The 27,718-nt window shown below is 38.1% G+C and overlaps 1 protein-coding gene across 2 annotated transcripts; it reads right to left on the reverse strand.

Annotated features, from left to right (window-relative positions):
- Positions 1-4,918: 4,918 nt before the first annotated feature.
- On the reverse strand, positions 4,919-26,755 carry LOC132160076 (sodium- and chloride-dependent taurine transporter-like). 2 transcript variants are annotated; one of them, XM_059569776.1, is made up of 14 exons: positions 26,572-26,755; positions 20,752-20,981; positions 19,926-20,060; positions 18,265-18,499; positions 17,687-17,819; positions 16,625-16,759; positions 15,874-15,977; positions 15,634-15,758; positions 13,674-13,786; positions 12,543-12,680; positions 11,704-11,806; positions 10,405-10,505; positions 7,685-7,855; positions 4,919-7,604 (listed from the first exon to the last, which is right to left on the reverse strand). In XM_059569776.1, the coding sequence occupies exons 2-14, from the start codon at positions 20,978-20,980 to the stop codon at positions 7,449-7,451; spliced, it is 1,878 nt and encodes a 625-aa protein (XP_059425759.1). In that variant the 5' UTR covers position 20,981; positions 26,572-26,755; the 3' UTR covers positions 4,919-7,448. The 2 variants fall into 2 exon arrangements, with proteins under 2 accessions (XP_059425759.1, XP_059425758.1); XM_059569775.1 differs by lacking the exon at positions 26,572-26,755 and adding an exon at positions 22,695-22,842.
- Positions 26,756-27,718: the final 963 nt, after the last annotated feature.

The raw sequence follows: 27,718 nt of genomic DNA on the forward strand, positions 1-27,718 counted from the left end.
CACGCTTGTGGGGCACCCAGGTTTTACAAAGTCACGTCTCGTTGGACATGTGCGGCCCCACTAAACATTTATCTAGTGTTTCACAAATGTGAGATTCATGGACTCCATTGGGCTGTGTGTGGTTGAATTTCTCCTGACAGCTGAGAGGGGAACTGAGGACGTTTAGTGTCGTCTGTCATGTTGCATGTTTGAATCATGGAATATTTTGCTGCTATTGAGAACCGTTTCACCCCACAAGACAATTCTTTTGTGGAACATTTGATGTGAACAACTGGTTAAAGTGGTTAAAGTTAACTTGATGATGGTGTGTCTGATCCCTTTGTGTGTGTTTGTGAGCTTGATGTATGGAATACAGTGTCTTCGAAGTTTCTCGGAAACCACTGTTATGGATGCCTCCTGACAAGGTTTGGGAATCAATAACCGGTTTTATTTTGGGAACTGTTTCCATTTTTTTTTTCATATGCAAAGGGAACTCTGTGTTCTAAGTACTCGAAAAACAAACAAACAATGTCTTTAATTGGGTTTCTCAATAACCACTGTTAAGATGCTTCTGGGCTAGATTTATGGATCAAGAAGCATTTTTATTCTGGCAATTGGTTCCATTTTTTTTGGCAATGGAACACTGTGTTCTAAATACTCAAAAAAACAAAAACATTGTCTTTAATTGGGTTATGTTTCCAATATATATAGTGAGGACAGACCCTACAGTAGAGTATTTTTTTATCCTGGATAAAGAAATGTAAAGTTTTCTAATCCAACTTATGAAGGGAAGAAATAGTTAATCCAAATTCTGTCAATGGTTTACTTTACCAAAATGATTGCCAATTTTTAGCGCAAAGCTATCATATGTGCTTTTTGCAACTTGATGGACAAGGTCACTATTATGTTGTTTTTCTACCATTTTTTTCTTAGTGTGAAAAACTTTTTTTTTTTTAGATCAAAAGAACATTTTTCCATTGTAAAGAACCTTTTATGAAATGGAACATTTCCGTGGATGTTACAGTTTCCTTATGGAACCATAAGTGTTAATAAAGAACCTTTATTTTTAAGAGTGTGAGTAAATCTGTATGGGTGGCAGACATAAATGTTTCTTGGTTCACCTAATAACCATAAGCAATGCTCAGCTCAGTTATATCCTGTTTTCCCCCTCATTCAGGACTTCCTCCCTTGTGTGATTCAAGCAGTTTTCCCACACTTAAAAGTCTGATTTTGGGGGTTCTTTCATCTTCAGTGTGGTCTTGTCCACACCAAAACACTTATACCCAGTAATTATTTGTGGATTAGGTGAATTTATTTCCTCACCCTGCAGTCTTTACTACCATGTTGGAAGCACAAGCTAAATCTATTTGCAGTTAAGTAGAAAGCACTCATGGTTCTACAAGACTTTGTTGAACAATCAGAGTCTCTGTTCAGGCCCATTGCATTAGGAGTCTACCCAGGGCTTGCTCCTAGGCCCCTTTAAGTTTTACTTTTTTTTCTCCCCACTACCTTCCTGCTGTTTGCATAATTCTACTAACTGGCTCCAAAAGCTGACTACAAAAAAAGAGCACCTTTATTTTACAACCCGAATTCCGGAAAAGTTGGGATGTTTTTTAAAATTTTAATAAATTGAAAACTAAAAGACTTTCAAATCACATGAGCCAATATTTTATTCACAATAGAACATAGATAACATAGCAAATGTTTAAACTGAGAAAGTTTACAATTTTATGCACAAAATGAGCTCATTTCAATTTTGATTTCTGCTACAGGTCTCAAAATAGTTGGGACGGGGCATGTTTACCATGGTGTAGCATCTCCTTTTCTTTTCAAAACAGTTTGAAGACGTCTGGGCATTGAGGCTATGAGTTGCTGGAGTTTTTCTTTTGGAATTTGGTCCCATTCTTGCCTTATATAGATTTCCAGCTGCTGAAGAGTTCGTGGTCATCTTTGACGTATTTTTCGTTTAATGATGCGCCAAATGTTCTCTATAGGTGAAAGATCTGGACTGCAGGCAGGCCAGGTTAGCACCCGGACTCTTCTACGACGAAGCCATGCTGTTGTTATAGCTGCAGTATGTGGTTTTGCATTGTCCTGCTGAAATAAACAAGGCCTTCCTTGAAATAGACGTTGTTTGGAGGGAAGCATATGTTGCTCTAAAACCTTTATATACCTTTCAGCATTCACAGAGCCTTCCAAAACATGCAAGCTGCCCATACCGTATGCACTTATGCACCCCCATACCATCAGAGATGCTGGCTTTTGAACTGAACGCTGATAACATGCTGGAAGGTCTCCCTCCTCTTTAGCCCGGAGGACACGGCGTCCGTGATTTCCAACAAGAATGTCAAATTTGGACTCGTCTGACCATAAAACACTATTCCACTTTGAAATAGTCCATTTTAAATGAGCCTTGGCCCACAGGACACGACGGCGCTTCTGGACCATGTTCACATATGGCTTCCTTTTTGCATGATAGAGCTTTAGTTGGCATCTGCTGATGGCACGGCGGATTGTGTTTACCGACAGTGGTTTCTGAAAGTATTCCTGGGCCCATTTAGTAATGTCATTGACACAATCAAAGGGGGGAAGTCGTGGCCTGGTGGTTAGAGAATCGGACTCCCAATCGAAGGGTTGTGGGTTCGAGTCCCGGGCCGGCAGGAATTGTGGGTGGGGGGAGTGCATGTACAGTTCTCTCACCACCCTCAATACCACGACTGAGGTGCCCTTGAGCAAGGCACCGAACCCCCAACTGCTCCCCGGGCGCCGCAGCATAAATGGCTGCCCACTGCTCCGGGTGTGTGTTCACTGCTCTGTGTGTGTGCACTTCGGATGGGTTAAATGCAGAGCACAAATTCTGAGTATGGGTCACCATACTTGGCCGAATGTCACTTCACTCACTCACTCACTCACATCATGCCGATGAGTGATGCAGTGTCGTCTGAGAGCCCGAAGACCACGGGCATCCAATAAAGGTCTCCGGCCTTGTCCCTTACGCACAGAGATTTCTCCAGTTTCTCTGAATCTTTTGATGATGTTATGCACTGTAGATGATGAGATTTGCAAAGCCTTTGCAATTTGACGTTGAGGAACATTGTTTTTAAAGTTTTCCACAATTTTTTTACTCAGTCTTTCACAGATTGGAGAGCCTCTGCCCATCTTTACTTCTGAGAGACTCTGCTTCTCTAAGACAAAGCTTTTATAGCTAATCATGTTACAGACCTGATATCAATTAACTTAATTAATCACTAGATGTTCTCCCAGCTGAATCTTTTCAAAACTGCTTGCTTTTTTAGCCATTTGTTGCCCCCGTGCCAACTTTTTTGAGACCTGTAGCAGGCATTAAATTTTAAATGAGCTAATTAAGTGGATAAAAGTGTAAAATTTCTCAGTTTAAACATTTGCTATGTTATCTATGTTCTATTGTGAATAAAATATTGGCTCATGTGATTTGAAATTCCTTTAGTTTTCATTTTATTAAAATTTAAAAAACGTCCCAACTTTTCCGGAATTCGGGTTGTAGATAAAATATTTTTTTGGGGTCTACTTTGTGGTAGACCACATTGTAGGCAAGTTAAGTGAAGTATCAGAGAAGGGACCGTTTTATTTCTGAGATGTTTAACTACGGTATTGTTCAGTGCAAGTATTTTAACATGTTGTATGTACTATTCCAGTAGGAAAGACAATGGGTTTCCTTTTATATGTGCAATATTGAGACCAGAGAAGGCTTTTAAAAGATTTTACATAAGCTTTATAAAGCTCCAAACGTGTTCATCCCTATGCATTTGGAATTCCTGATTAATGTATGCATTGATATTAATGTGTATTTTTGAATGTGTAATATGAAAGTTCTATTCTCTGTACAGTATTTTTGTATGAACTCTAAACCTTGCTGTTTCCACAGCGTATTTGAAGCACAAATGGAGAAAGAGAACCAATAATCGAGTCTTTCCTGGTTTGGCTAGACTGGTTTGGTGTTGAGACCCATTCCCAATCGATACGGGAATGTGCTAATTATATCCTTTTCTAAAAACAACTGAATAAAAGAGGTAAAATGCACCACTCTGAGTCAAATTCAATGTGTTTGAGCGCTTTAAATGGACATTTATGAGAAGCCACTGATTCTTAAACTTCTAAAAACACTTGCGTAAAACGATGCATTCAATTTCCACTTACGTTCAGAGCAAATCATGTAAATGTAAACAGGTGATTTAAAAAATAAAAATCTTTCAGAAAACCATTGTTACAGAAATTGTTTCTTGCAGCATTGTATGTAAAAATGTTTTTGCAAAAACATCGATTCAAAACTGAATTTTCTTCTGCTGAGGCTTATGCAAACAAGTTTCTATCGTTTTGTTCCAAGTTCGAAATTAAGGTCTTTCTCATTATTTGTTTTTGAGTGAAGTAGTAATGACATCTAATGTGATCACAATTCTGTTGTATCAACACTGTGGCCTTGCAAAAGTTGCAAGTTGTTTTATTTCTGCTGATTGGAGGCTGATCCTGAGGAATGTGATTGTAGCTGGATTCTCCCTGCGGCGTAAAAATAAAAATAAAACCTTTAGAGGGAAACTGAAAAGATGCCATCCAGAAAAGCCCAGATGAACCTGTTTTTGTTGTTTTGAGATCATTTGTTCCTCTAAGAACTAACAGTCCCATAACAATTAATCATTCCTTCCATTCACCTATGGTATGCCTATGCACTGTGTTTATTTTTATTTGTAGGTTATGGTAGGCAGCCAAAAATTCCACATTTACCGTGGTGAAAGATGCTGAGGTCAGAGGAATAACACATGTGGAGTTTATACTCAGAATTTAAGCCAATCAAAGCAGCACTACCTTGTTTGATCTAACTAAAAACCAAACACTAAAGAAACAGTACAATGGTGTAAAGCCATTTTACAAATTCTGAATATCAAATGTTCACCACAATCAGAAGGGTTTTTAAAAGATAAATGTTTATTAAGAGATAAAAACGTATTTTTTCCATTTTTCCTTTTTTCTTCTTTTTTTGGTTACTGTAAATTCTTTTATCGATATACATGCTTTTTTTTACACACATCCTCGAAAAATAAAAAAATAAAACATTTCTAATCATTACTTTAAAAAGTTTCTCTCTTGCATTTATAAACACTGCCCCCTTTAGCGGTTCTTCAAAACTGGAAGGGTTACACGAGATGCACAACAGCGGGAAACACACAGAGTCTGCACATTAATCTCTGTATTGCTTAAAAATTGTGCCTCTTTCAACATTAACATTTACAATTATTTTTCTGTAATGAAGCATACCAAAGTAGAAGCTGTTGAGATCAATGGAGCATCTCCCTTTGCTACCGTTTCAACTTGGCCATGTCAAAAAAATCATATTAAATCCAATAAATTGAATCCATAACATTGGCGTAATCCTTAGAATCAAGATTGACTTTCTAATTTAAAAAGTATAAATTGTCACAGTAAGTAGATCTGCATTGAGTTTTTGGTGTTAATTCAGCATACCATTTACGGTAGCTTAAATTGGCCCCTGTTCATTGTTTCTGAAATATCACAACAGCTTAAAAATCATACGTATTTTCACACTTCTAAGTACCAACTTTCTGAAAGACATGTGAAGAAACAATGCATATCATTCTACAAAGTATTGCACATTACAGTTCGCAGCAAGATTTTTTGTTGTTGCTGTTGATTAACAGTTGTGGATGATATCTATTGGTAATTGCTAAACAGATCAGTCAAATACAGTGATATTTTTTTGAATACAAAAGGCAAATGTGATTGGAAATACAAACAAACAGATTTGATACAAAATGTACGAAACTACCCTGAATCTATGTGGTTTTAAAACCTTTCCAGGCAGCTTTACATTCTGACATCCCAAAATCAGAATGTGTTTGGTGACTATGAATCAATGTGGGCGACTTACGAACAGCACAGTGGATGGCCCGGATTTACTTAGCGCAAACTCTAAATTTGCAGTTTCTTTGCTGATAATTGCGCAAATAGAATGGACACACCTATTGTCTCTGCTACAAAAGTTGCTCACTGTGAATGCATCTTAAGAAGTGGGAAGAGACTGCTAAGAATTAGTGTGCTGCATATTTCCAAAGTCGTGTGCCGTTTCCAACTTACGACGTCGGAAAGTTTACAAAACAGACTTAAAGGGACAGTTTGTGCAAAAATTAAGTTCTGTTAATTACTCACTCTCACATTGTTCCTTTCTGTTGCGGAACTCATTAGAAGATTATATCTGCAAAAACAACTAAAAATGCTGTATTATGCTTGCCAGGCCAGTAGTTGGCGATGTCACTTCGTAGAGAAACAATACGCGCTTACAGACTGAACACGTAATACAACGTCAAAGTTCTTAAAAATGTGTATTTTTATAGTTTACACCGAGATGACATTGGTATTATCAAAAACTGGAACTTTGAAACATGTTTTAAAAGTCTGCATTTTCAAATGCTTCAATTGGTAGAGCATTTTGCTATCAAGTGCAAGGTTGGGGGTTTGGTTCCCCGGGAACACATGATAGGTAAAAATTGATAGCCTGAATGCATTGTAAGTCGCTTTGGATAAAAGCGTCTGCTAAATGCATGAATGTAATTTAATTTTTAATTTAAAATGCAGTGGTTGTGTCAATTTTCATTCTTATAAAACAGAAAAGTGTAAATGTTATTGACGAAAAAACGTTGAATAATTCTTACACCTGTTCCACATAAAAACTAAAGTCATACAGGTTTGGAACGACTTGAGGGTGAGTAAACGATGACAAATTTCATTTTTTTTGTAAACTATCCATTTAAATGGTGCAACAGTATGGAGAATGTAGTGTCCTATGTGGTATAGTGCATTGAAAACAAGCAGTGCTAACGGCTCGATTCTTCCAGACAGCACAATCTCCAGTCTAAACAGTTTGTCGGGATACAATAATGCAGAACGACTTCTATCCCTAAAAAGATGAACTTTTCACGTTTGGGGAGGACGAGATCTTTACACACCAACGTGTACTTCTTGCAACTCGCGTTTATGGAGCCCTTTGTGTGTTTTTTTTTTTTTGTTTCCCCATGATTCTCGATTCTCTTAAAAATAAACACAGCTTAATTTGGTTTCGATATGTACAAGATAAAAGTTGCAAAAATAGAGCGGGCATGGTTCTATGTTCAGGATACTGCTGTTGAGATCTGTTCTCGGTCTAATAACAGCGACAATAATAGTAATATAATAGCATTATTATAAAAATATTACAAATACAGACAGAAAAGTGTAACTTCCTCTGTAGAAAAACAAAACAAAACAAAATAAGGACTCCTAGTGCAGATGCGTAGCAATGTAAACCTGGTCCTACGACTATGTCAAAAGTTACAGAGTATATTTTTAGTATATGTATATATATACATATATATATATATCACATATAAATATATATATATGCAATGGAAAAGCAGGTCATTATATCCTCTCACAGAGAGCGTTCACATCATAGTTTCTACTATGGTGTGGGTGGGCTTCATCAAGCCTCCGTTCCAGTTGGGGTCCAGCGGCTGCGCCAGCTCGTTGCATTTGGGTTGGTACTCCTGAGGGCGAGAACTGGCTCCTCCTCTCACAGGTGCCGCCACTGCTTTGATCCTCTGGAGGGAAATGTAAAAGGAACATAATTGGCTCGTTCATCGGTGAAGAACCATTTTTGTCATTGACACGATTGACTCACCTCTATGAGGGGTCCATCTGATTGAATGATTTTGATCACAACCACCATTGGTATGCAGATCATGGACGTGAGGGCGAGGGTCCAACCGACTCCAACAGACCAGTCCGGGTACTCGTAGACTTTGTTGTATCTCAAAGGGGTGTACTTAACCAATGAGAAGATAAAGCATCCCTGCAGCAAAAGAAACACACTCAATCCAAGTCTAATACAAAGTAGTATCTCCTATTACTGTATATGACATATGTAATTGCTCACAGAGTAATCAAAATGACAGATTATTGAAAAACTCTTAAAGGGGCAAATCTCAAAAAAGAAAAAAAAAAAAAAAAGTTTACATTTCATATTAGGCTTTGAAATAAAAATGACAACATTGTTTATTATAATTATTTACATTTATTGCCAATAAATACTATTTCTTTGCTATATATTTAACAACAACAAATGTCACTTTTTTTATTTAAACAGATCAGTGGTATATTTTATTATCGTAATTTAGTTGTTTATATCTACATCATTTTGCTATTTATTTTTGCTTTAATACAAAATTTTACCCGTGGCAGTTTTTCAAATGTACATAACAGATTTTCAATAAAACATCCAAGTCCCCTAGACATTGACTGTTACTAAAATTGTGTAATTTACAACCCCCTGTTTGTTTAGATAAAAACAGATCAAAATACAGGGCATATAAGTGCCAGTGGGTCAAATTTATATAATGCCTGTAATTTAGTTGGCGGTTATCAGTTTCATAAATGAAGACAAAATGAGTAAAAGAAGCCATTTATGGATGCTGAAGAGGTATAAGGAGCATTAAATACCATGATGAGCGATGGAGAGTCTGATGGTGGGGAGATAGGTAGCCTAATGCATCATGGGTCGCCTCATCTGACAACGATCAAGATGATATAGCCTATTTATAGCTTTTAGCCTAATGTTACTCAATTGTTCTTACAAATTATTAATTCCTACATTTTTGTTTTGCCATTTCTATTGTTTATTGTTCACTATTATGTTGCTATTTAGTTTGCTCATTCCCTGGGATGTACTGTAGGCCTAATGAATAAAACAATTTTTTGATTACCCAAAGTTTATCGGTGTTGTTCTCCAACTCAAATTATAAATGATATAACTAAACAAATGTATAATTAATTAGGTAGGAAGCTGTGCTCTTTAATTCTTCATCACATCATCCTATGCATTGTGGTGAATTATTGTCTATAGGATATTTTTTTACTGAAAAAAAACATGGTTTATCTTAATATATTGATTAATGACATTGTATTATAATATAACACCACCCAAATATGTATTTACGTCCTAATTCTTGTTGTCAGTGCAGGCTTGTTTAGTTTATATTGACCATTATGAAAAGTTATTATTGGACTGCATAAAAAAAGCCAGACATAAGGCAAAAGGGCCAACAAGTGCTAAGCATCTCTCGGGGAACTCCTTCAAGACTGTTGGAAGACCATTTCAGGTGACTACCTCTTGAAGCTCATCAAGAGAATGCCAAGAGTGTGCAAAGCAGTAATCAAAGCAAAAGGTGGCTACTTTGAAGAACCTACAATATGACATATTTTCAGTTGTTTCACACTTTTTTGTTATGTATATAAATCCACATATAATTCCACATGTGCTAATTCATAGTTTTGATGCCTTCAGTGTGAATCTACAATTTTCATAGTCATGAAAATAAAGAAAACTCTTTGAATGAGAAGGTGTGTACAAACTTTTGGTCTGTACTGTATAACAAAAAAGTAATAGATTTATTTATTTCCCGTTTAACGACATTATCAATAATACATTATTATTTGTATTATTATTAAACGCAAATAATAAATACAATTGTTGATCATTAATGTAGTTATTTGTTAACAAATCATTGTGTACTATTTAATAATAATAGTGCTTGATAATTATTTGCCATTTAATAACAAAAACAACAACATCAACAATAATAATAATAATAAATGTTTTAAAATAGGCTTCAGTTGTCTTTATAAAAATAATCTTGATAATAATTATAATTTAATATCTATTTATTTAAAATATCTATTTATTTAAAATATCTATTTATTAATATATATATATATATATATATATTTTTTTTTTTTTTTTTTTTTTTGTGAATTATGATGTAGGGTTGGTTCTCTTTGTGTGAATCACCATTTAAAGTAGTAAAACCAGTTTCCAAAATAACCAAAAAGGTTAATCCACTGCAAAAGAGACATTTAATTTAAAGGTCTCCTCAGTCTTTAAAAGCTGTATGGCTGTACATACGGAAGGGATTTTTTTTTTCTTCCTATAGTCCTATGATGTTCACAGAAAAACGACATTCATGATCTCATGGAAACTAATCCTGCACTCATCCACAGCTCCCTCCATTCATTCTGTTGGCCAGGCAGATGGTCACCCCATCTGGAGCTCTGCTACAGTGAGATGGGAGCCGGATTTTTGCAGCAAATCCAAAGCGGAAAACCGGCATTTGAATTTGCAGCCATGGGGGAGGGTAGAACAGCACAATCTCAAACTGAACGGTGTAAAATACTTTTTCATAGCACCTCAATGTGTCAACTTAGAAAAACATACTGCGTAGCGGGCCTAATAAGATCTGTAGACAAGCACTCGCTTTTTTTTTAAACACAAAATGCATCTATAAATAAGCAAACTACTAATTTAATCTGTTTAAGGGACTCTTTCTTCACCTAAAATGAACTTACCACACACAGAAAAGGTGTGACTACAGTCCAACTCCACTTCATCCAGGGATTTGGTCTGTAACCAATCATCTCTTCAATTGCATCATAGAAATTATCAGCGCCTGTGAAGAGGAAGAATGTGATCATGTATGAAATACACAAACATAATGACATGATACTACAGTGCAGAGTGATCGAAACAAAGTTACTGCATTGTATAAGAATTACATCAACGATGTATTAATTTGGTGTCCTGTTTGGGGTTGACAGAGAAAAACAATTACAAAGTGTAGGGTTACGTTTGTGTAACAAGTAGTGCAAGTAGTGCAGTATGTTATCAGCAAAATCTCCCATAGTAAAGGACTTTAACGTTTAACCTGACTCTACCTGCATGCAGGATTTAAGCCACCTCAGCAGCAGCTCTATTAACAAGAGAAGTTGGCATATGCTGACATATTCATGACGCATTTAGGTTTGGAAATCAAGGTCATGACAGTAGGGAACAAAGACGTTATATACGCTTTCAGAGCTAGGTTAATTCATGGCGAGCTTCTGGTGACTTCTCCAAGTACATGTTCCTGGTTCAACATCCTTGTTGATCCGGAAACACATTCCAATCAACCAATCAGTTTGAGATATAACTTTTCAGAAAAAATCTGTTTTAGGCTTACAATCAGAGGTAGGTGCGTCTGCATCCTTGTTAATCAGCTGTCATTTCCCACTGATTTGGGGAATAAATTATGGGTAGGGTTAGGTTTAGGGGTGGGGATTGGGTTAAGTCTATATTTTTGGACAATAATGTTCATCCAGGAACATGTCTTACTTGTCAAAATCACAGCGACCGTTAATTCATACAGCATAAAACCCTGATTTGTGAACTAAATCATTCTAAATGACCCACGCTCTGTTCAAACACAGAACCACACCTGAGAATCTCTCAAATATTCCTTTCAGAACTTTTCAGAACTCATTTGCTGGCTTGTTGGCATTTCCGTCAATAGATTAAGAAATAGTGCTTAAAAGCCCAAATTATGGAGCTTTGTGAGTGAGAGGTGGTGTTTAACCATAATTATTAATAATAATACTAATAAATTAAGGGTATCATAGTTACAAGGATTATAATTTGTTATGATGTGGAAATCATGCAGTAACTGGGATGAACTCAAAATGCTATATCTTGCATTTTTACTGTTGAAAGCATAACTGTAACAAGGTTTTGTTTTAAAGTACTGGCACACCAAATGTGTACCCTATTTATGTTCCAGTACACCATTATGAATAGAAGTCAAATTGTCTGTTTACTACAGTACTTATACTTACCATAAACCCAGGCTACAGCAATACATTCAAAGAATGCAACCCATAAAAGGCACACGCCACTGGCTGCATAGTAGTCAAAGAGTTGAAACACATACATGCCACCCTGAAAAACAGACACAAATAACTATTGAAAAAAAGAAAGTAGTCTGGTACATGCTGTAATTGCAAGGCAGACACAATAGAGAACGGTTATGAGCAAGGGTTGGCTAAACACTTGACTAGTTTTCTTTTGGTAACAAAAACATTTGTTGCACAATGCATTCAGGGGTGACATAAGACATTATGTCACGGAAAAATGGGACACTGTGCGGATCAAGCCACATAATAGCATTGCCAGTTTATCACTGTTCCAGGAGCTTAGTGATCAGGGGTCGAGATTTGAAAGGGGCCAAAAGAATCTTAGATGTGCATTGTCGGACCAGGCCGGATCTCCTAGTATAGCAGTGTGATTCCTCTATGGAATTCTCACTGCTCAAAGCACGTCAGGACTTCCATAAAAAGACATAGAACCGGGAGTGATAAGACACTGCTGGGACTGAAGGCCTCTTCCTTATGGGAGAGAGCCTGGGCAGTAGATCTGGCATGAGTGTGGCGTTCTTGATTACAGGAACTGTGGGTTTGGTTGAGGGTCACACACTATCAAATGACAATGTCACTAAAAACCTAAAAGGAAAACATATGGTGCCCGGCCATTCAACTAAGCTGCATTTGATATGCTCTTTATTTAGCCAGGAAAAAAAAACAGCCGGTCCAATTTGTTTGCAAAGTGCTAAAGACTATAATTAGTATGGATTTGAAGAGAAATCCTTCATAAAAGTGTATTCGACTGTTGCGCTTACCTCTGTGACCATGGTAAGTCCCAACAGGTAGCTCACGAAACAGACTATAGCTATGAAGATTTCACGCCGGTAACCCTTCCTTAGGAAGGATGGATACAGATCCACTAGGGATGTGATCTGCCCTTCCACTTCGACAAACTGGGAAAAGAAAAAGTAACATGGTCATCCAAAACTAGTTTTATCAAGGATTTCATATTTTGAGTGAAAATTATGCAGTATAAAATAATAAAGACAGAATAAAGCTCATGAAACGGAGTTTGTGGCTTTTTGTTCAGGATTTTTTGGCTTTGAGGCCAGTCAATAGGAAATAGGTCAGTGCAGTTCAGCATCAGCTTGATAGGTCTATAAAGTTGTAACATACTGTAATGAATACTGTATCTATTACTGTAAGTAGTACTGTACATAGACCCGTTAATGTTATCTAGCACAGCTGCATTAATATTATTTTAGATAATTTATTTAACGGTCCAAGCACCACACTCGAGAATAGTGGACCCACTGGATGTGGATGGACACTGATTTAGCAGTGTTCAGTTTCACTGGGACTGAGAAATATGATAGTACAGGACTGCTGCATGGACGATTAGCTGCCAATTTTTATTTTTTTTCCTGTTTGTTAACACGTTTTCTTGTTGTGGCCTAGTGGTTAGAGAGTTTGACTCCTAACCCTAGGGTTGTGGGTTCGAATCTCGGGCTGGTAATAATACGATTTAGGTGCCCTCAAACAAGGCACTGAACCCCCAACTGCTCCCTGGGTGCCGCAGCATAAATGACTGCCCACTGCTCCGGGTGTGTGTTCACTGCTGTGTGTGTGCACTTTGGATGGGTTAAATGCAGAGCACGAATTCTGAGTAGGGGTAACAATACTTGGCTGAATGTCACGTCACTTTCAATTTGCTACACCAGATCTGTTGTTGAATTTAGAGAGCTTTTTAATTGTATTTAACTTAGATTGCACTGTAATTGTTAGCTAAGAAAACAGCTTTAGCCATTAGTTATTTAATTCCAAAAATGTTTTCCGAAAGGTCCACAGACTGGGTTGAACATCAACATCTGGCTGCATCCAATGACTACTCTGTAAACTTATGGTACTCAAGCGGTTTGGCATAACAGTTTTTATATGATCCTTACCTGACTGTCGAGGCCCAATAGCAGAAGCATAATGAAGAAAAGAACTGCCCAAAATGTAGGAAGTGGCATCATAGACACAGCTTTAGGGTAGGCAATGAAGGCCAAGCCAGGACCTATTGGAAAGAGAACAGAGGGGGTGGGGAAGTGGAGAAAGCACAATTAGCAATGCTAGCAATTTGCACACCTTGATCTATGCCAGTATGGTTTCGTTGTCGGCACAGACCAAAGGGAGACTTGAAAGAAAAAAGGAGCGAATATCTTCATGACAAAGCGATCAAGCCAGACAAAATTACTGCCAGTGGTTCATTGATGAACAGTCCAGTTACTGTTTCACTCCATCTCCTTGTGAAATTAGCATCGAAATCTAGAAAGTGTTTCATATTCCATATTCAACATAACAAAGGACAACTTCAGAGGTAACATACAAAAACACCTCCATTTGCTTCTGCAACATAAAATGTAGGATCCAAACTGTTCAACAGAGGTCAGATGCAAAAACAAGCACAACACATACAGTATATAATAAAACCAAAGACCAAATTAAAACAATGACCCACATAGCATAATGTCAAAGTACAATAAAATGCACTATCCGCAGAGTCAGGTTGATGCATCGATGACTGAACGCCCCCAACATTACTTCTCTTTTGCAAAAAAGCACCTTTCAGCGTCTTGCCATTTGAAATGTTTAGAAATGTATCCAACCAAATAATCCTGAAAGACTCCCTGATAAGAATCCTGTGGCTCCATACAAACATAATTGTGCTGATATGCACGGAAGTTCAAGTAAAGTTTAGGTTTGCATGTCTTATAAACAAAGTGATAAAGATGTATGTTTTGTGCACCTCTCTTGAGCCAGACATAGACCAAAGTCTCCACAGAGAAGGGCCAAAGCATGAACAGTGCAGAATTTTCACATTTGGAAAAACTTGAGCTTAAAAAGCAGTCATTACATCAACTGATCTCTTTCACCATGAGACTTTCTAAAGATGATCCTGAACCACAGGTCTAAAAGCAGCGTGAAAGACAAAGAGCCATTTTGAGAAACGTTTGATATGCACTAGATGGTCAAAAGTATATAGACACCAGAACATCTCACCCATGTGGTTGTTGAACATTTACTTTCAAAATCATGAGCATTAACACCCTTCTGGTGTGCAATCTTCCACCCATCTGGGAAGGCATTCCAGTAGATGTTTGAATGAGGTCTGGCTCACAGTTGATGTTTCAGTGCATCCAAAAAGTGCTCAATGGTGTTCAGGTCAGAGCTCTTTCCACATAAAATCGCAGTAAACCATTCTGTCTTAAGACTGCATGGTTGTAGTCTGTCATTGTAGGCTCCTGCTTGTAAGTAAAGTGTGTAACTGAAATAGCCAAACCCACCAAACAGATGCAAGTGTCAACATACTTTTGGCCATGTAGTGTGCCCAAGGTAGAAAAAGGAACCAATAGGAACTGACTTGGCGACCTTAGTCAAACTGCATAGAGTTCTCGAGGACTTAAACCCAAACTCGACAAAAGCATGTTGTAAATGGTCTCTATCTTGAACTTGGCACAAGATGCTTCTTGATTAGGGTCACCAGTGGAAACTGTCTTGAACAGCAGTCAATGCTGTTTCACACAAAAGTTGATTCTTCGCCATTAGTGGACTAAGACATGATGTTCCCAGTGGCTCCATGAATGCATTCTCCGTACAGTTCTACAGTCGATTCCAATCGAATTCCGCTTTCCACCAAGAGACCTTCTACATTTCTTTTTGGTTTTTATCTAATGAACGATGCCGAAGGTTCTGAATTTAAGGCTTTCTTTTTAGTCCTAGGTCCTGGAACTAGTTTTATTGGCTCCAAATTGTCTACAGGCGTCGATTTTTTCCGCTGTTTTCACTACAGGGTTGACCAAACTTTTCGTGTTGTTATTTGCAGCAGCAGTGCCCACCATCACTGCTGTTTGACCCTCGTACCTGACTCTGCCACATCGGCTATGTCCACCCCTTGCTCTTGTGCCATGAAGCCCAGGACGGAAAATATTGCGAAGCCAGACACAAAACTGGTAGCGCTGTTCAGGCCTCCCAGCAGCAAACAGTCCCTATGTCACACATATGTCATGGAGTTTGTTAATTAACACAAAGGAACCCTACGTTCCCACTTTGCCCGTTCACTGGACTAAGCCCCCCTCCCGCCCCCGGGACTTCGAAACACACCTGTAGCAGTTGTATTTGTACTTGTTGTAGCTTCCCAGTGACGTCATGGCTCCAAGACAGATGGCGTAAGAGAAGAAAATCTGTGTCCCTGCGTCGATCCACACCTAGACACAAGACGCCAAACCATTTGCTGACTGACAACATGAATAAAACGAACTCAAATATTTGCATGGGTTCAGCCTCTTGTAGGTCCTCCAGAACTGGATACATCATGAAGGACTAATATAAATTGTTGCAACAACTTCATGTCATGTTTAGATTTGTAGCTTTCTGACGGAAGCCATCATGAGCTTTTTTTATGTAGACTCTTTTGCATATCTTGGGTTTCTCTCTGTAAACTGTACATCCAAAGTTTATTCTGGGTTTAAGTTGCAGAAGGTCAATGGTGTACATTATGTTGACAAGCGTAAACAGCACTTTTCCTGGTGAAAAGGCCATCTTAGATGGCTGATTTATATTCATGCTGATTTAGTAGCTAGACAGCTGGTGGACTAGCACAGTCATGCAGTAAAAACTAGTTTTGGAAGTAGGTCAACCTAGAGTTGGTCTTTCTGTTGCAGCTAGTTGACCAAGGTTGTCTTGCTCGTTAAGCCTGATGTAGACCACCATCCAAAACATAACATTCTAGGAAACCAACTATGTTGGTCTTTTCAGCAAAGTTGATAGCCATAGAGACCAAATTGATGTGGAATCATGTTTTGGTGTTTAGAAATTATAAAGCCTTTTGATGAAAAAAGTGATGAGATCTTACCTCTGGGTCTCCAAGGCGAGTCAAATTTGGGTACAGATAAAATTTGATCCCCTCGGCTGCCCCAGGAAGAGTGACACCCCGTACAAGCAGGACAATTAACATGACAAATGGAAATGTTGCCGTGACGTACACAACCTAAGCAGAAAAGCCAAGAACACTGAGGTTAAATTTAATGCTATTGTTGTATGAAAAACCACAAACTTAGCAGGTTATTCGACCATTTAGAAAACTAAAGCAGAGCTTTTTCACTGTGTCTTTAAAAGACGTGTCATACTTTCCAGCATTTTAAGATGACATTCTGTCAAAAATGTTTCCAAGGCTAATATGCAATTTACAGATGAACTTCACTGACAGTTTTATATTTGCTTTAGTAGATCTACTTTCTGGTCAGCTGTTTTCCTCCCATCATGTAATGTTTGGCTTGGCTAGCAATGTTATTTTGGAAACTACAAGTGTACATTTTAAAATTGCATTGTAAATTTAAATTGCATGTTAAACATGCAGACTGTCACAAAAAATAAACAGATAACGGAAAGTAATCTTTCATATGCCACCTTTAATGGAGCTCAGTCATATTAATGGCTTCAAGTGAAAAGCAAAATGCGCCTTTTAATTTTTTTTCTTTCTTTTTACCAAATTGAAAAATGAAAATTGAAAAATTTGTTTTTAGGGCAGCATAACCCAGCCTTTATTGTATAAAGAAGTCACTCCTAAAGTAGCTTTTGCTAGAATTGCTATACAGCAATCTATTCTGACAGTGTCTTGGCTGGAACCATGATAAGATTCACAAATGCATGCTCAAGGGGAACTTATGCCCAAGTCAAGAGGTGGTGTCTGATGATTGACTTTACTGTCTCTATTAGGAAGGAGGTGTGCTATAGTTACTATTGCTGCCAATAATCAGGGAACTGCTAGTATGTTTACGTTGACAACACAGACTAATGTAACATTTGAATCTCCCTAGCTACTTATAACTCCAACGACATTGTAAAAACTATTATTCGTAGCTCTTAATTTAACTGAATAAAGTTGAAAGAATTTGTGTAATGCAACCAAGCTCACCTTCCCAGTGGACTTAACACCTTTCCAGATGCAGAAGAAACAGATAACCCATACAGCGAGCAGACACAGAGCCAGGTCCCATTTAACATGACCCACATGCTCGATACCATCTGAGATACTGAGGACATTTCGCCTGTGGTGGAAAGAATGTTTGCTGGTGAGACACTCTAAAGCCAGCTACCATTCAAATAATCAGAGAAGTGGTTTAATCTGCTATGGCAGAAGAGTTCTCTATAGAGCAGGGTTATCCAAACTCGGTCCTGGAGGGCCGTTGTCCCCGTTGTGGGGGGGGGGGGGGGTGTTTATTAACCAAAGCTATATATTAATCTATAGCATTTAGTCTTTTGAAGACTCCATTAGACAGTGATTTACAATGAAAACATTACTAAGAGGGTAAACAAGCTCCACAGTCTTTGGGAATGATTGAGGACAACTGTACAGATAATGCAATTTCTTTGCTTCATAGCCCCACTTCTTTTCAACTAAATGCTCATAGTTGGATTTAGATGGCTTTGAAAGACACAACAACACACAACAACAAAACACAACAAAATTGTACTCAAGTAACGAGTACTTACTCCCAGAACTCAGTGACAGGGGAAGTGAAGTTAGTGGCGTTTGCAGCCCCCCAGAGTGTCTTGTTCTTGCGAAGGGTATCCTCCACACAATTTTCTGTGTTCCATTTGTTGTTGCAGCTTGCCCAGGGAAGCTCTGGCTGAAAGCACTGGAACAGGTAGTACAAGCCCCAGGCCAGAATCACAATGTAGTAGATGTTCAGCAGAGACACAATCACGATGGACGCATAGCCGATACCTGTACAAAAAGAGGAATGATGATTAAGCCAATGACACCCTATGACTTAGCACATTGTAGTTGTTCAAAGTGTTTGCGATTTGTTATTATAACTTTAATGAACACAATGAAAGGAGTTGTGCTCCAGTGGAGCATGAGAATGGATAAATAAATTACAAACTTCTATGCAACCTTCTTGTGCTTTCTGTATAAACATGGAATAAACTTGTCCAGAGTTGGAGGTAAGTGATCCAAGACTTAGGTTTAGAGTTTGAACTGTGTAAATCAATGTTGGCTAGGTTGACTGGAAAGCAAAACAGACCAAAACTTTCACCTCATTCACTGGCAGAGGGATATGGGTAATTCAACAGTTTGTATGTAATGATTGCTCACTGGTAAACTCTGTTTAAATAAGTAATGAACTTGTGGTCTGAAGACATTTTTGTGAGGTTTGATATACTTTGTTATATAAGAGAAACTTTTGTGGAAATCTGTTGCTTTTTTTCCAAAGTAGTCATTTAATCCTTTTTAAGGATTAGGTTTTGATTCCTTTTTAGGGTGCAATGGTGATTGCTCTTTATGGGGATCAAACCAGAAACCTCCTGATCCCTAGATCTAGCTATAGCCATGACACCACACAAGATGAAGATGCATCCAATTATACAAACTACTGTTCATGAGCAGCTGACCTTCTTAGCCAATGCATAAATTGATATCTGCTGATGTTACCCTGTCTCTGCTACTAGCCAGGCTGAAAATTAAACTACTACAAGTCCCTAGAGTAGCAAGAAGACAGACTGCAATTAACAGACCAGAACTATTCAAGATGTGGACACGTTTATCCATGTAGAAATAATCGATTACATATCACTCTTGGTGCATGTCAATAAAAGTGTGAAATTTAAGAGCACTGTCAAGGTGTTTATACAATTTAGTTATTTGGTCTACATGAATAGCTGCTTAGGAATTAGCAGATGGAGCCATGGTTAAATGGGAGCACATAATGAATACTGTATTGGATAATGGGACTTTATAAATTAATGAGATATTTAATACAAAAAAAAATTGAAAACATAAGAAAGTGCATCATTCATAACTGCCTATGGACTGACTAGTTTTAACCTAATTTGTAAAATATCATTTTTATTAGTGGATTTGACGATGGGGTTTATCCTAACTGCAATTTTTTTAAATAAACATATTTCCTATAAGACACTTAACATGAAACTTTTATGTCTTGCACAGCCTATCTTCAGATACAGCTGGTGGTATCTGTGACACACCTCCCACTCTGTGTCCTTACCAAGGGGTCAAAGTGGTTGGCATGGTCCCATTTGCCCCTGCTGGTAGATACCGTAACTACACCAACTGGCAGCAAAAAGCATTGTTCTCCATTGATGGCCATTTTAATCCCTGGTAAACTAAATACTAGATAAAAAAAACTCACCTGTAAAAATTGGGCAAAGTTTCTCCCAACAGGTGATACCTCCCTCAGAGGTGAACTGACCAAGTGCCACCTCCAGGAAGAATACAGGCAGTCCTCCACCAAACAGGAAGATGAAGTATGGGATGAGAAAAGCACCTACATGGAGCCAGGAGAAAATTTTATATTCTGTCAATTATTATATGCTATTAACTGCTGGATTAGTGTTTAACTCCTATTCCTCAAGGAGTTCATCCACTACAATGTAAGGTTTTGACACTTGCTCTAATTCCCTTTCTGTATATCTGTTGTGTGAAGAAAGTCAGTGATATGACAATTATATGTTATTGACTAAATGGAAGGGAAAATCGAAGGGTACTTTTTCAGAAGATATTGTAAATGAAATGTCTTGTAATCTAATGTGTTATCTAACTCCCAAAGTTAGCGAATGTTTTTTTGTTGATCTGAGGGTAAATAGAAACATTGTTCCAAATGTTTAACATTATTCTGTGAAACAGATACGATTTTTCATAATGTACAGTATTGTCTTCCATGTAAAAATAGAGGATAGTAATTTATCTGTCAAACTTCAAAAAAGTACCATAAAAGCTTAAAGTTTGACATCATTCTCTTGTGTTCTATGGAAAAAGAATAGCTTCTAAACATCTCCATCTCCAAGATTATAATTTGGGTTTGAAACAACATGATGGTGAGTAAATTACAGATTTTTTATTTTTGAATGAATTTATCGAATTGATGATCTTTGGAGTTGATTCATGAAATTATGTCAGGAAATTTTATGATGGTCCATTGGTGTTCAAAGTCCAAAAGTATGAACAAATATACTCACCTCCACCATTTTTGTAGCAGAGGTATGGGAACCGCCAGACATTGCCTAAACCAACGAAGCCCCCGGCGACTGACAGAAGAAAGTCAAGCTTGCTAGCCCACTTTTCCCTTTGGGGGTGATTCCCCTCGGCTTCATCCTCTGGCCTTGTGCCCGGGCTCTTTCCTGGGGAGGGTTTCAGAATGTCTTTGTGGAAGTCCTTTAGACACTGAAGTTTCTCCTTCTGGGCCATGCTAAAAAGAAAACAAGAGGTCAGAACTCTTGACAGAATCCCAACAGCCTTAGGTTCAGAGATCAAAAAGTTCCTGATTAGTTTTCAAATCATTTATAATTAGGTCAAACGTAAATAGTTAATTTAGAACAGCAGCTTTTTCAGGTATAAGAAATGTTTACACAAGAATATAACATGATGGTTAGCGTGATTAAAGTAACATCATTTTTTTTGTGGTTTGAAAACAGGAAATTGACATGTATGACACAACTGAAAGATACTTGGTACAATAACTTAGCTATGACCAATAGTACATAAAACCTAAACTGATAAGCTTCATTGCTTTCTCTGTTGCTTGTGGAGTGTGTCTGTAGTCAACATGAAATGATGTCGACATTTTTACTTTCCTAAAACATTTTCCTGGTCTTATTTTAAGTGATTTGTACACTATAAACCTATTAACACATTATATAGTTTGTCAAAGTAAATGTATACGTACGTACACTATAAACTGTACTTAATATTATTGGATATCAATCAAGAGAAAATATAAGAAAATAATTTTTGTCATTTTCACAATCCATTTACTTCCTGATGGATAAAATACCCATTTTACTCAGAAATACGTCACATTATTTCCACATTATGGAAACCTGAACGCAATCACACACATAAATTAAATCCGATTTAATAATAATAAAACTGCAGAACTGTACTGTGTTTATCTTGCCCATGTCCCTTTAAGTAACACAATGTTTACGCTGTCAGGATTCTATTCAAGGATGGAGTAATTATGTCAGGCTTGGCCTCTTCTGTTTCAAAGCAGAAGCCAAACTTGCAATGGAGCCCCTAAGATGAATCCCAGAGAGTAAGATACCAAAGTCAGCTCCAGTATACCTACCGTTCCAGACACCCTTACAGCCTGGCAATGCTTGAACAAACTATAGCCCCACTGTGAGGCTGGTTTCTTCAACACAAGCCTGCTTTTTTCCTTACTCTTAAGGAGACGGAAGAAGAGGGGGAAAAATCTACGGTGTGTTTGACAATCATTAAATACACATATATTCTCTTTTCCGTTTCTTTACCAAACATACAACCTAATAAACATACTAACTAATGTGGCAGCATGCCAGGACTCAAGTTAGTTCTTTTAAATTGATCTTCCGGAGGTTTCTTTTATGGTGAAAGAATTTGGATGTTATTTTTACAGTAGTTCCCATTTAACTGGTGATTCTCTGTTATGTTTTCGAATTTAGCACAGAAACAAACACTTGGCAACACAAGACTGTAAAACAAGGTCTAGAACTTTCAGAAAATTATGTTCATCCTCTTTAGGTAGGTTAAATCTGTATATTTCAAAGGCTTAGGAGCTCGCTACAACTCAAACACGCTTACATAACTACAGCGAAATCCTCCAGACACTTTCCATTTCCACTCTAAGCACTGTGGTGACAAACTTTACTGGCCGAGAGTCAAAGAAAGCAAACAAGTGGGTTAAGAAATGCAACTGGTTGGTGCCTTGTTGCAATGCCATTTTTGCCCACGAGTTGGCAATAATTTAATCGTCAATAAAATAAATTCAGTTTTAAAGACATTTCTGATCTACGTTTTTAATATCCAACATGACAAACTCCATTAAAGTGTAATCTTTGACCGTATTCCTCTAATTTGACCCCTTTCCCATTATCCACAAACACAAAAATTTCCTCAAATTAACGTGCTGCCTGACACTTACATTTCCTTCATGGCTGAATCCAATTGGTCTGTGTTGTTCTCTCAGCAGACACCATACCTCTGACCACACTCCCCCAATCTCTCCAGGGCTCAGTGTAAGCCGAGGTGACACCACGGCCCGCCCACAGACTAAGACAATTAAAAGCAATCAGTAGATTGGTCGCAGTTTCGGAGCAGTGGATAACCCGAGCGGCGGTCGGCTGGATGGTAAATTTCCACTCCGCAGAAGCATCAGAGATCTATCTGAAACTATTTATCTTTGCATGTGTGGCGTCCACTTGTGGCAACCCGAGCTGCAGACATGACAAACAAGAGCATGTGGATGGCAATCCACACCTCTGTTGTATTTCACTTGAACAGCTGATGGTTTCCAGGCTCCTGTCATTAATGGCTTGTCTTTTCAAGACAAGTAGCTTAGCTTAACACACTTTGACATGTAGTCAAGGAACAATTATATACTTTTTGTTAAGTGTTTTGAAGACAGAGCACAATATTTGACTGACTGACAAGTCTGACTTAGATTCTGGTCAGCAGTGAAGCAAAGACAATGCCCAACACATTTGCATAGGGCTAAATGTGACGAGTAACAAAAGCCTATTGTACGACTTGTTTCCCTCAGCCTTTTGCATTTGGCAGCACAGCCATGATAAAGGGACAATGGCGATTTGTGCTCACAGGACCATTTCTATGAATTTTGGATCAGGCAATTTGTTCAAAAATACAGAACAAAGGATCTGCCGGCATTTTTTGCCCTTTTAGTGCACAGTGCTTTGGAATGCTGTGAAATTTCGGACACATGGCAGCCTACTTTGGAACACTGACTAGGTCTGTTTGATTCCCATGTAGAAACAATACACTTAAAATCGCACCTTTAAAGGAAGATGGAGCAGCTTCACTCTGGAATCCGCAATCAGACGCCTCCAAGAAGCTCCTATCTGAAAGTGATTTGTTCTTCCGCATTTATAGGTCATGTAGCCTGTGTGGTCATCAGAGAATTGTTGGGCCATCAATTTTGTCATCTCAGCTGATCAGCAGGATTGCTACATAGTCCCAACTATCGTGGGAGACTTCAGGTCTGGAGTCGGCACTAGGCACTTGGCTCATTACGTAACCATCCCTATTTTAGAACCATGTACATTTCCTGAGTGCTCTCACATAAATGAGATTCCTTTATGCACTCATTCCACCACATAAACGGAGTCCAGAGCACTAGAAGCACACTCTTATCCATTTATGTAAACCTCACCATGTAGCAATGATGCATGAAACTGAAGTCATGAACATTAAAGTCAAGCGTTGACAGCAGAGTTTGATCCACTTGTAAATAATCTATTACATGAGGCATTGTGCTCTCATGCAGTGCCTATAGGTAACCAAACTCTATCAATAGAGATTATGACGTTTGCATTTGCATTCTGCAGCAGTGCTGTGGTCATTGTGGGACATGGACTAGGTGGTCCCACTGTAGGAATATAGTCCTATATTACAAAGCACTCACTTTGACCCATTTTTAAAACCATTAGCTTTAAGCGTTCATTGCAAAGAATAAATCTGACCCAGTGGATTCAGGGTCAGTATGCCCATTATTAAATATAAATGAGAGAGGATCTAAGTATTGGTCTCAACTCTTGGAGAATAATTCAGAGTTAAGCACCAGTATAATTGAACAACCTAAGCTATTGTTTAATAATTAAAGTTTACACACTATTGACTCCTCATTGTTGCACTACATGCATTGAAGAAACAACACTGCAACAAATTGACATTGTTACCACACAAAGAAGGACTTCATCTGTTTCTAAAGTACAGTATTGTTTATTATCATAACCATCAATGAGGTCATATTGACTTTTGATTTGTCCTGTAATCAAAACACAAAAAACATAATTTAACTACTGGATGTTTATGCCGTAAATCAAGTCAACTGGTCTGACTTGTCAGTGTACAGTAGCAGATCAGATCAGATTTCCCATTTTCGTCATACTTCTCCAGTGTCCACCAAGAACTTCTACCCTTGTACAGTATATTAATGATTCCACAAATGTCATGCTTATTCAAGGGGGATATCTATTGTCTGACCAAAACAACAAGTGGAAAGTTGAAGACAATATAACTTACTATAAAGAAAAGAAAGAAATAAAAAAGAACATGACAAATACATGTAAAATGCATTTTTCATGGGTGGCAAATTTGGTTACAGGGACTGTTGCATGTCAATAAAAAAGTAAAGTGGTAAAAATTATATTTGAAAGGGAACCGAAGTCAGTGAACTGCATTCAGAGAGTGTGCCGTTCTGCTATCTGTCCTCTTTTTTTTAATATGGTTTAATTTTCAAGAAACTAAAAAGTGTTTGCATTATTCAGTCTGCTCGATGTGAAATTTGTCAATTAAAGAGTAACAACTAAATAAAATAAAAAAACACATTTTGGAAAAGTTCAAAGTCTAAACGGGTAAACTAAATTCTAGGCAGAGCTGTTTGTTGGCAGACATGACACAGTATCGCCTTTGTTAACAAGTCTTACTTTTTATTGACATCAATTAAAAAGCAGCTGATAGGCTCACATATTTGCAGTTCTCTTTTATGACACACTAAGATATAGACAACACACTGAATAACTGTTTAGCAGTTTTCGTTCTCACCGAGAAAATGGCATCTGCTCCAAATGCATGGCGGCTGTTATTATCAGTGTGCTGGGTATGCAAGCTGACAACGTGCATAGAAACCTAACTCTGTATCCTGTATTGTGTTTGTTTGAGCAGGGACTGCAAGTGAGCTGCCTGACTTCCGCTTAACCCAAAGTAGACTTCTACATGAGGTGAACCTGTTTGCGAGACAACTTTATAGCACAGTCAGTACAGGATGCTGTTTCAGGCGAAAAGCTATTGTATCTGGCCGGTTCGCAGCATCTCGTTGCTTAAAAACATGGCGTGTCAAGTTAAAAGCAATCTTGTTAAAAGCCGTTCACTGTTTTAAGACGGGGTTTTTAAACTGGGAACGGCGTTTTTAGAACCGAGGAACTTAAAGCAAGACGCTGACAATATTCTAAGAAGCAAACGTTTTCTATGTAGACGCCGCCTTAGACGCTTTTTAAATCCCCTTCAAGTTGCTTTCAGTTCCGCTTCGTCTCGCTTTAAAACGCAGGAACGCGTCCTTGTGTGAACCGAAGCCAAAGACGTGTACAAGACCAACGACACCAAACCTGCATCCGATAACTTTGAAGGGGGTGCGTCCGTGTCACAAGCTTTCGCGAAATGTTACAGTTTTTCTCGAGAACGCATCCAACAGGTTGTTGACGCACCGTTCCCGGCTGCATCTACAGTCGCATCTTTGTGTGCGTTAAATGTTCATTAACTTTATTCCACCCGCTTGACGAAAGTGAGGGGGATATCTCGTGTTGTTAAACCCCTCAATGATACAAGTTTTCATCGAGGGGACGTCAAACTGTCTATTCTTAACTCCATGCATGCAGTCAGCACTCAGTTATATTTGTCTAGAGTGGGAGTGTGAGAAACCCAATGACAAGTGACAGCATCAACACAAATGCACTGAGCAGCATAGAATTGGACCACCAGTTTAAAAGCCTGTCAAATAATCATGAATCATTAAAAGAAAATGCAACAAGCCATTATATTATTATACTGAAGGCTTTGTTAAAATAGCTTAATAACACGAGACAGAATCTTCTAAATAAACTGATACAGTACTTCCTATTGAAACTATGTGTGACAACTAAGACAAGCTGTAGAATTTTAAGTAATGTTGTGAAAAAAAAAAGATTCTGAAAACGTAAATTTAGGTAAAAATAGAATAAAACATCAGTGGTGCCGCATCCGTGGTTCTACTAAAGCCAAAGAGCAAACATGGGAAATAATGTTACCTTTAATGTTTATTTCCTTTAATTCCTTTGAAACGCTCGTGTCCCTTCTGTATTGTGCGGCGGCTCGGTGCTGAATAACAGCGGCAGCGGTACATTTAGTTTATGAGCGTTTTTACTCTGACCTTTGTCTCTCAACATGGGTGACCATTAGACATCAGTTGTGGAAAAACACCGGCCTGCCTCCCGTGCGCGGCAGCAGCGCGTCTTCTTAAAGCGCCCGCTTCCTGTGTGTTCAGAAAAGCGCGCCTCCAACCAACGCGCATCACTGCTGCTCGCTCCTCAAATGCGCCTCCGCTGGCCAAAGCCTGTAACAGCACTGCTGTGTCAATACCTGTGCTTCGATACAGTAATCTTAGTGTATGAAAATGAAAGGAGCAAGCGAAAGTGTAGTGAAATATGTTACTTGATGCCAAATGATTCCTGTGAGTTATGCCTACAGAGTGGCTCATCTGGTTTGTCACTTAACTTTTGCAGGGTGAGTCCTGCCAAAGACGTGAGTGACATTGATAGGTAAGAGGAACCGTTACAGCACCTCAGGCCCTTTGAGCTTAACAGCCTCTAACTGAACCTCAGACAAGAGCATCTCTAATTTAATATCAGCTGTCTGAATAAGTGGGCCATTGGTAACTGTAAACCTCCAGAGAATCTCATTAAAGCTGCAAGTCAGATTCAGCTGCATTTAAACAGGGAAAGTGTCATGCAGAAAGAGTCAGTTTATAACTGATGTACAGTATAGGTACATTTGTAAGCTAAACCGTTTTTGTTGCCTATAAAATAGGAGGATGATCTGGTGAGTCACCCCTTTTTTTAAAAAATATAAAGCCGCAATATATTTATGTTTAAAAGACTGAATGGAGCAATGGTTTAAAGTTAACATGCTTTAATGATGTATTTGGTTTCTTAAAAACATGCAGCTTTACGCTTCTCAAGATGTTAATTGATAGACTGGAGTGGATTACTTGTGGATTATTGTGATTTATTATTATTATTATTTTTTTTTTCATTTTGACGGCACCCATTCGGATCCAATGGTGAGCAATGGTGCTAAATCTCTCTAAATCCTTTCTGATGAAGAAACACACATCTTGGATGAACTGAGGGTGGGTAAACTATGAGTAAATTATAATTACTGGGTGAACTATTTAAT

This window comes from Carassius carassius, chromosome 16 (assembly GCF_963082965.1).
Source record: "Carassius carassius chromosome 16, fCarCar2.1, whole genome shotgun sequence".
Classification (NCBI taxonomy): Eukaryota; Metazoa; Chordata; class Actinopteri; order Cypriniformes; family Cyprinidae; genus Carassius; species Carassius carassius.

Excerpts from the sequence above, each read along its gene's own strand:
- LOC132160076 (XM_059569775.1), bottom strand. Across the intron at positions 18,500-19,925 it reads ACTTTGCCCAATTTTTACAG|GTATCGGCTATGCGTCCATC; the intron begins GTGAGTTTTTTT and ends CTTTTTGTACAG. Across the intron at positions 7,605-7,684 it reads CAGATGGACCCCTCATAGAG|AGGATCAAAGCAGTGGCGGC; the intron begins GTGAGTCAATCG and ends ATTTCCCTCCAG.